The sequence below is a fragment of the Terrapene carolina genome, unplaced genomic scaffold, assembly GCF_002925995.2.
Source record: "Terrapene carolina triunguis isolate 2854851 unplaced genomic scaffold, T_m_triunguis-2.0 Scaffold250, whole genome shotgun sequence".
Lineage (NCBI taxonomy): Eukaryota > Metazoa > Chordata > Testudines > Emydidae > Terrapene > Terrapene triunguis.
Window position 1 is genome coordinate 1351125 of NW_020664601.1, and position 12300 is coordinate 1363424.

The window sequence follows — 12300 nt, forward strand, 5'->3', positions numbered from 1 at the left end:
GCTGGTGATCTGCAAATGCAGGGAGGGAGCGATCTCTGCTGCAGGGGGAAGGAGGGGCTGTCTCTCGCTGTCGGAGCCCAGGGGGAAGTCCAGACATTTAGAAATTCCCCCCGGACGCTATTTTTAGCTCTAAAATCCGGACATGTCCGGGGGAATCCGGACGAATGGTAACCCTATTCATAAGTGACTTTTTTTTTTTTTAATTGCTTGTAACTTTTTCACACCCAAACATACTTTCTAAACTGGAACACTCCAGAATGAGCCCATTGACATTACGCATCAGATTTCAAGGTTCAGCCATTTTTGTCTTCTCCATGTGAAAAGTGGGTAGCAGCAATCAGTTCTACAATGGGGATACGTATTTGGGGCTTTTGCATAACTGAATGGATTTTCCTTCAGCGTCCAAACTCTAACTTTGGACATTGTGGGAAATGCCCGCTGCACAAGAGAATTTTTTGAGAAGTCTGATTGAAAACAAGGGGTTATAATTAAAACCACTTGGCAACCTTAACTATAGTGTTTGCTACCAACCTGGTACTACAACAAACATACAGACAAAAGGGAGAGACATTAGTGATCTTGGATGCCCAACTTGAGGTGCTTTATATGTGCCGGATTTGCAAAGAGTCGAGCGTATTATGGCACCTAAAATCATTAGTGACATCTGGAAATCTTGGCAGCGCTGAGCTGGCTAAGGGCTGGCAGCAGTGGGCTGGATTTCGAGAAGGGAATATGAGGAAAATCTTTGCAAGTGAGATGTCCTAGGCTTGGGAATTCCCAGGGGAATTACTGGGAGGCCTGGCAGCTGGGCCAGTCAAGGCTAGAATGGATGAGATGTGGCAGAACATCTCCCATAGGGAGTACACTGTGTTGGCAAAGGCTGGACTGGATGATTTAGCATCTGTCTCCGATTTCCAGGACTGATTAGCTACAGGCTGCACTAGAGCATTAGGAGTGGAAGTGGTTGGAGGTGTCAGTCCAGCTCCCACTCGCCCACACCCTGTTTACCTGTTTGCATGTCCCTAGGCCTGGCCACAGGAGGTGACTGAACCACCACTGTGCCTTGCAGCTCCCTAAGAAAAGCTGCATCAGGAAGGGAGGCATGAGGGTTTAGCCTGTACTAAATAAAGTTAGAAAAATAGCTGTCTGGGGCTGGGTGGCACTAGTGTGAAAGGCGCACCTTGTCTGCCGGGAGACAGCGTCGGAAATAGGAGGAACAGAGGTTGTGTTAGCTGCTGCTCTGGCAGCAGAGGGGAAATCTGTTCTGCAGCTCCTCCTCCCCTCCCCCCCCTACACACCATATTCCATTTTTTAAAAGGGACTGAGTCAATTTAAGACTGGCTAGAGCCAGGCGTGATGCAGGCAGAGATTGTGTAAGTCCCCTCTGCACAGCGTAGCCAGTGTGCCATAGTCCTGACTGGCAGCACCCTCTTCTATTCCAGTCCTGGGCCCTGACCAGCCAGGCTGCCAGTGCACCACAATCCTGACCTGCAGCACCCCCTGCTACTCTGGTCCTAGGTCCCTACACACCCCTGCCAATGTATCTCTCCCGGCCATTCCAGTCCCTGTGGAATTGAGGCTCCTAATCATGGCAAATGGGGTGGGGGTGGTATTTGTGGGGTGTGTGCAAACATCCACTGGGGGCGACTAGGGTGAGACGAAACTCCCCTGTTAGCTGCAGTACGTCAGGATTGGAACCCAAGGCTCAAGCAGCGGAAGACACCCACCCCCGCCCCCAGTGTTAACTCTCTGCTCATTCTCTCCTGGTGACTGTCCCTTTCTGTTGGCCCTGCAGGATTCCTACAGAAAGCAGGTAGTCATCGACGGAGAGACCTGTCTGTTAGACATCCTGGACACGGCGGGTCAAGAGGAGTACAGCGCCATGCGAGACCAATACATGCGGACGGGGGAGGGCTTCCTGTGCGTCTTCGCCATTAACAATACGAAATCCTTTGAAGATATTCACCAGTACAGGTCAGTATCCCCTGCAGAACTCTTCCCGTATGGCCAGGGCTGCTGGGCTGCCTCCCATTTTAAAGGGCAGGCCTGGCTGGCGTGCTGTGCCGCCTGCCAAGACCAGGCGTGTATGCTGTGGGAGCGCTGGCTGCCAGCAAAGACAATTACCTCAAGCAGCCATTCCCCAGGGAAGGGAAGAAGCAGGCGGCTAATGTCAGTGGCTCTGAGAAAATCCATCCGCGGGGGATTGCTGGTGGTCTTGGGGGACTTGGTAATGTAATGTTTAAGTGTTTACGATGACTAAAGAGAGAGCTGATCCCTTCCTATCCCCCTCCCTTCCATCTCTAATTAATGGCATTGCACTGTGAGTGAAACTGATCTCAGCAGCTCCTGCTGTGCAGGAAAGCTGACAGAGGAGGGGAGAACAGGCTCAAGGGTAAGGAGTGGCAGGGTGCCTGATAGGCAGGGCTGCTTCAGCCACTTACTAGAATTGCAGAGCACACAGCTAGGGAGAGGCCCTGAAGAGTGTATAATGTGAACAAACAAGACAGACAAAGGGGGGCAAGGTGAGTTGCCTGCGGTCACCCAGAAGATCAGTGGCAGAGCTGAGAGTAGAACATAGGTCTCCTGGCTCCCAGACTAGTGCCCTATCCACTGCACCAGGCTGCCTCTCCTGTTTTATGCCCAGACACCACACATAGTTTGGCGGTGGGAGGGACTAATGCACCCAAGGCGATGGCTGCTCTCTGGTTGCCACCCAAGGAGCAAGCGGCTGGCCCAGGCTGGCGAGAGTGTGATTTTTGTGGTGTGGCCCTGGCGTCTCACCGTAACCCAGCTGCCTTACACCTTCTCCCCAGGACGTTTTCAGGGGCAGGAGGGCTTTTTGGATGCAGCCAGCAAGCCGTCTGTTTGCAGTAGGAATTGCGGGAGGGGCTCTTTGTAAGCACATGTTTCACAGGCCTGGGAGCAGCTATTCCGCAGGCAGGCAGGCAAAGGAATGGGAAGCCCTGGAGCACGAGGCAAGGAACATGTTCAGCAAACATCTGGGGCAGTGAAAAGGTTTGTGGCTTCTTGGGCTCCCCAGGATCAGGCCCTCCTAGAAGGAAGTGCTGAGTGACCATGCTCCAGCCCTGAATGCCTAGCACAGTAGTATCTTTGACTGCTAGAAGGAGGTTTGCTCTGCAGGGTGGTGCCCAGCAGTCATTCATGCTGGATGACCTGGAGAGGCTGTAGGAGCTGGAGTCTGAAAGCCAAGCTGATAGAGTAGAACTGTTCAGACAGTGGCTGACGCACATGCACAAAGGGCTGCAGTTTGGTGCTCATGAAGGGGGGGAAGGGGGAGATAATGGTTACTTATGGGCTTAGCTAAGTAAAGGGTAGGTTGACACTGTGCAAGGCCTTAACAGCTCTGCCAGTGCACCTCAGTCCTGACCTGCAGCCCCTCTGCAATCCCAGCTCTGCCAGTGCACCTCAATCCTGACCTGCAGCAGCCCCCACTGTCCCAATCCTGAGCCCCAGCCCACAGTTCTGCCAGTGCAGTCCAGATCTTATTTGTAACACCCTTTACTATTCCACTCCAGCCAATGCACCTCAGTCCTGATTTGCTACCAAGGCCAGCCCTAGATTTTTGCCAGGGTCCTATAAGAAGTAACACTTCGCAGGCCTCCTCCAGCCCCTGTCCCCCACGTATGACCAGGTTCCCCATTTCTGTGAACCCATCACTCCCTCCAGTGGTGGTTTTTGTGCATCTGGAAGCCACCATCCCCAGCCTGTGGTGACCCCCATTATCCTTTGTACCACATCTCTTCGTCGTCATATTCCAGGGGTTCATGTGTTCCGGGGGGGGGGGGGGGGGGCGGGGGGGGGGGGAGCTGCGGTGGCTCTTGGTCTCTGCCACAGCTCCCAGGCAATGGGATCAGACAGGAGTGTGGAAGGAGAATCTGGAGGAGGGGGAATGGGGTGTGTATGTGTGCAGGGACCCTGGAAGACAGGATCCTGTGCACCTACAATGGCCTAAGGCAGCAACTGCCTGCAACACCCCTTGTTATTCCAGCCCAAGGTGTGTCTCTTTGAGTAGACGAGGCTGGTTATAGAGACCCTGATTTAGCACAGCACTTAAGCATGTGCTTAATTTCCATTGAAGCTGAGGAAAGTTCAGCACGTACATATGTGCCTTGCCGAACTGGGTCCATAGTGCAGTCCGTGGTTTTGCAATATGGACAAATGGGAACTGAGATGATGAGCCCGTTCACTTGTGAACGTCAGGATTTGAAACCCGGGCTCCAGGACTGAAAGGCCAAGAGGCCAGCGTGCTAATTCGCTGCTTCTCACCTCCAGGGGATTCTGAACATGTTGAATGAGTATCCGAACTTGGGGTGGAATAATGAGGGATTCACGATGCCTTGTTTGAGGGGGGAAAAAAGAGTGGCACGTGTGTAGCTTTTTATTTAGACTATACGTCTGTTCTCCCAGCGGGGCAAATAACCAAGGGGCACAGTCGTTGCCTAGGAAAAACACCGCAGAATCCATCAGCTCATGGTCCTGAGCATTCTCTCTCTCCTTGCTCAGTTCAGACTGGCAAGCAGATCCTAGCCAATGGCTGCGGCATTTGGGCTCCATGTTCATTGCTTTGCCTTTCCATATGAATGAGTGAGACTTTGTTCCTGCCCCGGAATAGGGGATGTTTCTGTGCCCCTGGACAGCTGCCTGGAGGCTCTGGGATTATGGTACTGAACCTGGCTGTAGTTTTGTTGCTGATAGAGGGAAGCTGTTCCCAGATAACCCCCAAGACCTTGTGACAGGTCAAAGCTAGGCACAGCCCTTGTTTATCCTGGAGCCAAAGGGGCCACTTTGGGCTGTGGGCTTTGCCTCTCATCCCCAGCCTTCCAATAACAAACATGCCCCACATAATCATTTTTAAAATGTACGAGATTGTCTTGGCTCCACAAAATAAATGGACAAAGAGTGGGATTTTCATAAAGCATCTAAATGACTTAGAAGCACAAATTCTGTTGACTTTCACTGGGGCTTGTATTAGTGGAGTGGAATTCTGTTCCTGTCCATTACAAGTGGCACGTGCTCTGCTCCCATGAGGAGCTCTCTGAAACTAGCTGCTGTTGTCATTGTGATAATGAAATGGCTCCTCCCCTGGCTTTTCCTCTCCTCACTTCGGCATCTCTGTCTCTGCAGAGAGCAGATCAAGAGAGTGAAGGATTCAGACGATGTCCCCATGGTGCTGGTGGGAAACAAGTGTGACCTTCCAGCCCGGACAGTGGAAACCCGGCAAGCACAGGACCTGGCCAGGAATTACGGGATCCCCTACATAGAGACATCAGCAAAAACCAGACAGGTAGGAGGAGAGATGGTTTAAAAATGTGAACCAATAGCAGTCCTCAGAGGCCCCCTTTTTGCACACCTACAAACCCCTATCTCCATGTGACCCATCTAAACATTCCGCTCTCAGCACTTAGTGTAGGTCCTACTCTATTTCTCTGTGGTGACAGTCACATTGGGTTGCGTAGGTTGGGGCTGGTGGGATTTCTGCACTGTTTTTTGTCGTCCGTCTCCTCCCTCACTCCCCCCCCCCCCCAAATCCAGGTAGGAATATCTCTGGTAATGCCAGAGATGGGGGTGTGGATACAGCATATCCTGAAAGCCCAGGGCTCTGGGATTGGTGCCTGGAGAGCTGCCCCAGCACCAAACAGCTAGACTTGTAAGGCTACACCAGCTTGTCTAGTTACCTCCTCTTCTCAGTGCTTCGTTCCATTGTTGTGGCTGTAAGAAATTGCCTAGCCAGCTCGGCCAGAAGGAACCTCCTCCTCTGCCCCGCCCCTCCCACAGCTGCCATCTGCCCCCTCCCTGCGTTGTGTGAGGAAACAATCCCTGAGCCTGCCCCCCCCTTCACGCAGCAGTTCTGTGAGCCCCGTGACTGACAGCAGCATGGCCGACGCAGAGCCCTGTTGACAGAGCAACATGCATTTGCTGTCAGGCAAGCAATGCTCCAGCTGCTAATTACACAGCGTGCTGCGTCTCCTCTGACAGCTCTGAAGTGCCAGTGAGCAGGGGAGTGAGCATGAATTAGAGCAGGCCAGCGCTGGCAGTGATTTACCGCAGTCGGGATGCTGGGATAAAGCTGCCAGGAAACCCATCTTGGGGGCTAGCTGGCACCTGGGCGAACTCTGAGTGATGGTGCTGGAGTGATAAATCCACGGCCGGATCTCTTCTCCTCCTCCCCCCCCACCCCCCCAGCCCTTTCCAAGGCTGCTACTTCTGTCCTGGCCGACCATGCTGGTTTGCTTTGTGATGATCCGATGCTGCGTCACAGCATGAAGGCCCATGTTGCGCCAATGCACAGGGATAGTGTATCTGTGCTGCACTCATCGCTGTGTTACACGAGTGCCTTGCAGGATTAAATGGGCCCCCCAGGAATCTGATTAATGCCACCCTTGCCCTACCCACAGCAATTCCCGATGGAGCTGTGTGTCACGGGTGCTAGGCCTAGGAGAACGCATGAGGTTCAGGGTTAGTGGCTACCTCTTCTCTGCCTCCCCTCTCTAAAAAGAAGTGTCTTTTGTCTTGCCTGCTCTTTCCCTAACTTCTTGGTGCCAGTGCCTGGAGATGGCAGGGGCGACCAGTGAATTATTGTGGCGGTCGCGTGCTGTGTAGATTCAAGGGGAGAAATGCCCATGGTCGGAGGAGTCAGTTGTCGCCTCAAGGCTGAATGTCCCAGCAGCAAATTCCTCTCCCTATCCCAGTGAGCCGGTCGAGTCCCCCGCACAGTGGGGGCTTGCCCTGTGTGTGAGCTCTGGAGGGGGTGGAATTTAATGCACAGGCTGGAAAGGCGTGGCCACAGGGTAGCTTGTGTGGAATGAGTCCGCACCTCCAGAGCACCTCCACGATTGGCACTAATGGGAGCTCTTGTTGGTAGTCTCAGCAGAGAGGCCTGGGGTTGAATAGACCTTCTTGCTGCTAGGTCCCCGCAGGCCAGGGCTGAGACACGCTGGCAGAGGGTGGTGGGGATGATGCTTGCCCTTTGGACAGAGGGAGGACTTGGTTGTTCAGGGCCCTTGATCTGGGACATTTGACCAGCACCCAACTCACGGGAGGGATTACAAAAAAAAGGGTTAAAAAGCCACCCACATGCTGCAGTTGGGTGGGTCCTAGGCTGGCATTGGCAGCAGATGGTTTCCAATGCACTTTTGTGCAGCTTCCCTGTGTTTATCTCCTAAATCTTCATCCTTAGGTGTTTTCTCAGGTCACTGACCCTGCAGACATATGTATAGAGAGACACACACGTATACAGGGGTTATCCCATCGCCCTAGAGAAGAGCTGTGTCTCCTTGCTGGAGGGAGGGCTACATCGGTAAATCCGAGAGGGTCACATGGGGCGTAGGGAGGGCTATGTGGTACATGAAGTCCATAGAATTAATGAACGCCTGCAGCCCCATATGATTTTAAATTGCACCTTGATCTTCACTCCCTTTGGTCCCGTAGCCTCTGCTGCTGGTCCCTTTTGGGGCCATGCTGCATGCCTGTCGGGTCAGTCTGCCTGGTTGTGAGGAAAACGCCCACAAGAAGTGGCTTCAGAAGGGCGAGAGGGCACCTATAACAAAGGGCTCTTGATTGCAAGCCCTCGGGGGCTAGCACAGAACAAGAAGAGGATCCTCTTGGGTGTGTGCTACAAACGAGCGCGTGCTCAGCCCCACACTGAAATATAAGAGAATGTGTTAACCAAACCCAGTCCATGGCTGAGTCCTGGCTTCTGGTTCAATCCGGAGGGAGGGACAGGAGCTTGTGCTCCTTGGCCCAACATGGTTTGCCCCTCAGTTTCCCCATGTGCGTGCCTCGGAGGCCGAGAGGGGTGTTACGGGGCTGGATGTTCAACAGAAGAGCGTTGATGTCTGCTGTATTGAAACAAAGTTTTCTGCAGGGCTGTGGGCTAGTCCTTACGTTCACCGCCTAGCTGTCTGATCCTGAGTTGTTTTGCTAACCTCCTCGTCCTGCCGTCCATGCGACGGGCACACGTTACGTATGGGTGCGGTTTCTGGGGGGAGTGCCCCTGGTTTGGAGGGTTAGAGATGGGAAAGAGGCAGTCGGCTCAGGGCTGTTAGTTCAAGTACAGTTTCTAGTGGGATGTCCACTCTCGTTTTAGGTGTCCCTAGAGATGGAGCCTCCATTTCCTTTGGTAGCCTGGTAGTTTTGTGCCATATTTTGCCAGGAGGAACCATTTCCTGGGATTCCTCTGTTGATTTCTTTGCAGTTTCATCCCTTTAACTCGAGTCAAACCCACTTAAACTACACTATGCAGTTCTCTGCAGGGGACTCCTAGTGGTCCCCTAGATCCATCTGCCCTCACCTCCACCCTTTTTCCGAGCGGCTGTGGCGCTCTTTGAGCAGAACGTTGTGCCTCTCTTCCAGGGTGTTGAAGACGCCTTCTATACCTTAGTGCGGGAGATCCGGCAGCACAAACTACGCAAGCTGAATCCACCGGATGAAAGTGGCCCAGGCTGCATGAATTGTAAATGTGTGGTATCATGACCAAGGTGAGCCCAGTGGGAGGGAGAGGGGTGTGCCAGAGATGGGTGCGGGCTGCAGCCAGGCGTTGCTGGAGGCAGGGATTCATTGACAATGTACCAGGCTGCAAAAAATGCAGGTTGAAATGATTTCATCGAACCTTTTTTTTCCCCCAACAAAAAAACCAGCTTATCGGCCAAAACAAACATTTCCTCAGAAAACCCTTGCTTTGGTCAACATTTTCTGGTGGTTTTTGTTTGTTTATGAAAAACCGAACAATTTTCATTTAAAAAAGCTGGATTTTTTTTGGTAAAGATTGTCAGTTTTAAAACAAAAAAACTGACAAATGTTTACTAAAAATGTATTTTTTCCTCTATTTTTTGTTTTTTCATTAAAGGGAGGGGAAAAAGCCACAATTTTTCAAAATTTCCTATGGAAAATAATTGGCACTCCCTCCTCCCCCCCCTCCAGCTCTAGCTGCAACTGAAGTCAGGTTCCATTACACCCCACCGCTACCCCCCTGTGGCAACAGCGGGGAGGTGAAGGAAGTGGGCAGCTCCGTGATTCCCTTGTACCCCCTCTCCCTACAGCAGTCTGGATAAGCGGGGCTGGGACTGCATTTCTGATTCGAAGTTGTTTGCAGTGCTGTTGTACCCGTGTTGGTCCCAGTGTGTGAGGGAGACAAGGTGGGTGAGAGGCAATCTCTCTCTCTCTCTAATTGGACCAACTTCTCTTGGAGAAAGAGACCAGGGCTGTGGAGCTCAAGAGCTTGTCTCTGGCACCAGCAGAGGTTGGTTCAATAAAACGAATTCCCTCACCCTCACAGCTAGGGCGGGAATTTACCTCCCCAGCTCCAGTGTAGACATGCTGCCAACAGTGTCAGGAAAGGGCTGTTTGCCTTTATAAATCATACTAGTCAGAGCCAGAGTTGGATGTCTGGCTTTCTTTTTTTAAACTTTTGATTAAGTAAAAGGGTCCTGTGGAATCTGGCCCCGGATGGCAGTGAGCAAAGGCTGCTATCAGCTCTCTGGCGGCCAGCATGGAATGAGCGTGGTGGATTTAGTCCACTTCCCATTGGCCAGCTTTCCATGTCACCAAAACTACCCTGGTAAGGAGACTTTCTTGCAGCAGTGTCAGCGGAGAGAGCAAGGGCTGAATGGGCCAGAGAAACTGACCTAGCCTCTTTCCCTGAAGGGCTGGGGTTGAAGTGTGCTAGTCAGGGAAGCTTGCACTGCTGCTGCCCCGATGAGCTTTCCCCTGGATAATAGAGGACTCCAGGCGCCAGAGCTGTTCCTCCATCGCCTTTAACGGTTCTAAATTCCCAGGGGAAAAGCTGGGATTATCCAGTTCCAGGAACTCCACTGAAGAGCGGCAGCTGTCTTCCTCCATTGCATCTCGAAGCACCGCCTCTGGCAAGGCTGTGAGCTCAGCAGAGCTTTTCCCAAGGCGCCCCCCCCCCCCCCCCCCCCTCTCTCTCTCTCTCTCTCTCTTTAAACAAAAACAGCGGAGTGCCCCGCCCTGCCCTGCCCCATGGCTCTCTGCTGAGGGGAGAGTGGATCCTGGACGGGATCTCCCAGTGGGACTGATCCTCGTGCTGGGCCGAGTGCAGCTATTGTTACGGGAGGTTTCCAGATGTTCAGATAATCCAGATGTTCGGAAGCATTTCCTCCGGATGGGGATACGAGTGGTGGGGCTCGTTTCCTGCTCTGGCGGTGATCGTTTTCAGCTGAAAGCACACACACAGCTCCAAACATCTCCTTAAACTACCATTCCTCTCTGCCTCACCAGGAGGGATTGTGCTGCTGAAGCAGGAGAGGGGCTGGCGTCTATCACGGACATGGACAGTCTTTCCAAAGGGGCCTTGAAAATGTTTTGATCTAACTATTCTGTGAGTTCCCCACATCTCAATGGCAATGAAGAGCCTTTGCCATTTCCCTGCAGTGACAGAAAACTGACACTTAAATACCGAGCGGACAGCAGAAATCCACACGATGCTGCAGGGTGTCTGTCCAGCTCTCTCTACGCGGAGGAAAGCGGAGCCTCTTTACCCTTATTTATTTGCAGTGCAAACCACAATACAGCTTTTAACTGGGAGAGCGTCTTTCTGACACGCTTTCCCAAAATGTTCCAGGGAATTGCATAATTCAGGGCAGCAGCCGTGACCAACAGCAGGGGAGTAAAATCAGAGCTGTATTATCAGTGAACTTTGCAGTGCCCCTGTGATGTAGATCAGGGGCAGTGCGCCCATTTTTATGATGAGTAAACTGAGGTACAGAGAGGTGAAGTGACTTATCCATGGTGCCATTAATCAGTGGCCAAGGAAGGAATTAGAACCTGGGCGCTCAGCTCCCTTTAGATGCAGTATCTGGTAAAGGCCAAGAGTAGAGGGGGAGTAAAATCAGAAGTGCTGGGAAAAGAGAGGCAAAGATGTATTGGGGGCAGCTGGGGCCTGGGAGTCGAGATGCCTGGGTTCGATTCCTGACTCTGCTCTTGCCTCACTGCGGCACCTGATTTGTCAGAGGTGCTGAGCACCCACAATCCCCCCTGAAGCCCGGGGAGCTGCATGTGCTCAGCTTCTCTTTGGCACCCAGCTGTGAACGTTTTAGACAGCAATATAAAACGTTTGCCTTGCCTGCGCCCCATCTGGGAGAGGAGATGCTGATATTTTCCCACCTTCGTCCAATAGGTGGAGATTTGTGGGTGGAACATGCCCTGCAAGGGTGCAGCACCAGCATGCTCCTCATCAACGTTAAAATGCCCCTTATCCATAAAGGCTGGAGTCTTGAAAGGTGCCTAAGGGAGTTAGGTACTCAAATCCCAGCATAAAGCCCCGTTCAGCCAAGTGTCTGCTTGCTCTCTTAAGCGCATGTTTAAAGTCAAGCATGTATTTTGCCGAGCGGGGGCTTAAACTCTCAAAAATGAACACGTTCTCCCAACCCCCACTCTCCAAACCCTGCGTAACATTTCGAGTTCCCTCTGCAGGAGGTAGTGGGAACTGAAGGGCTGGGTAGTGGCTAGCAGAGGGTAGCATAAGAATAGCTGCTGATTCTAGTTCCTCTTCCCCTTCTCATTTCAGTTGACCGGACCGTGACTTGGAGGGTTTCCACTGTGCGGAGCATGCGGACAGAGGTGAAACAAAAGAAGCAGCAAACTGATTCAGGGGAGGAGTATGGGGGAGGAGGGAGACCAGGAGGAGGATATCTTGAGCCCCGCACGGACTGTCTCAAACTTCATCAAGGCCTGTGACAAGCGACTTTTTTTCCCCCTCCCCGTCTCCTTTTGCCTCCTCCTCTCCCAGCAACTGTACAAAGCCACAGATTGAATCACAGTAAATTATTATTTGATGGTCTCGACAAATGGTCTCTGTGGCTCTGTCCTACTTCAGAGGTGGCTGCTGCTGCTGGTTTTTGTGGGTGGAGGGTGTGGAAGGTGGTGATGGGGGGTGAACTACTTCCTTGATTGGTTGAGGTTCTATTGGCAGCCAGCTGATTTGAAGGTGGCTCAGCTGAGCATAACCCATCTGTTCTGGAACCTGTCAGTGATTGTCCTGGAGATATGGGGCACCTCGGTTTTAGAAAAGGACGTGTGGTGTGAGGGCCAGTATGATTATCCCTTGGTCTCCAGAGAGATAAAACCTCTTCAAAGCTCCCCACCAGAAAGGTCCTATCCAGGGTTACTGCCAGCCTACAGCGGAGAGAGAATTAGGATGGTCATTCTGTGCCCAAATGGGCATGGGTGATTTTCTGGAAAGATGGTTGGGGTGAGGTTGGGATTTGAAGATAAAATATGGAGGTGCTCTGTTTATAGTAGGTCCTACATTAACTGAAAGTC

General features: G+C 52.3%; 1 protein-coding gene across 4 annotated transcripts in view; it reads left to right on the top strand.

Annotated features, from left to right (window-relative positions):
- HRAS (HRas proto-oncogene, GTPase) overlaps window positions 1–11822 on the top strand; it is a 75437-nt gene extending 63615 nt beyond the window's left edge. For all 4 annotated transcript variants that reach the window (XM_024209522.2, XM_024209521.2, XM_024209523.2 and 1 more), the window contains 4 exons: window positions 1796–1974; window positions 5146–5305; window positions 8374–8498; window positions 11546–11822. In XM_024209522.2, the coding sequence (XP_024065290.1) occupies window positions 1796–1974; window positions 5146–5305; window positions 8374–8493 (459 nt within the window). In that variant the 3' untranslated portion in view covers window positions 8494–8498; window positions 11546–11822. The remainder of the gene's footprint in view (window positions 1–1795; window positions 1975–5145; window positions 5306–8373; window positions 8499–11545) is intronic.
- Window positions 11823–12300: the final 478 nt, after the last annotated feature.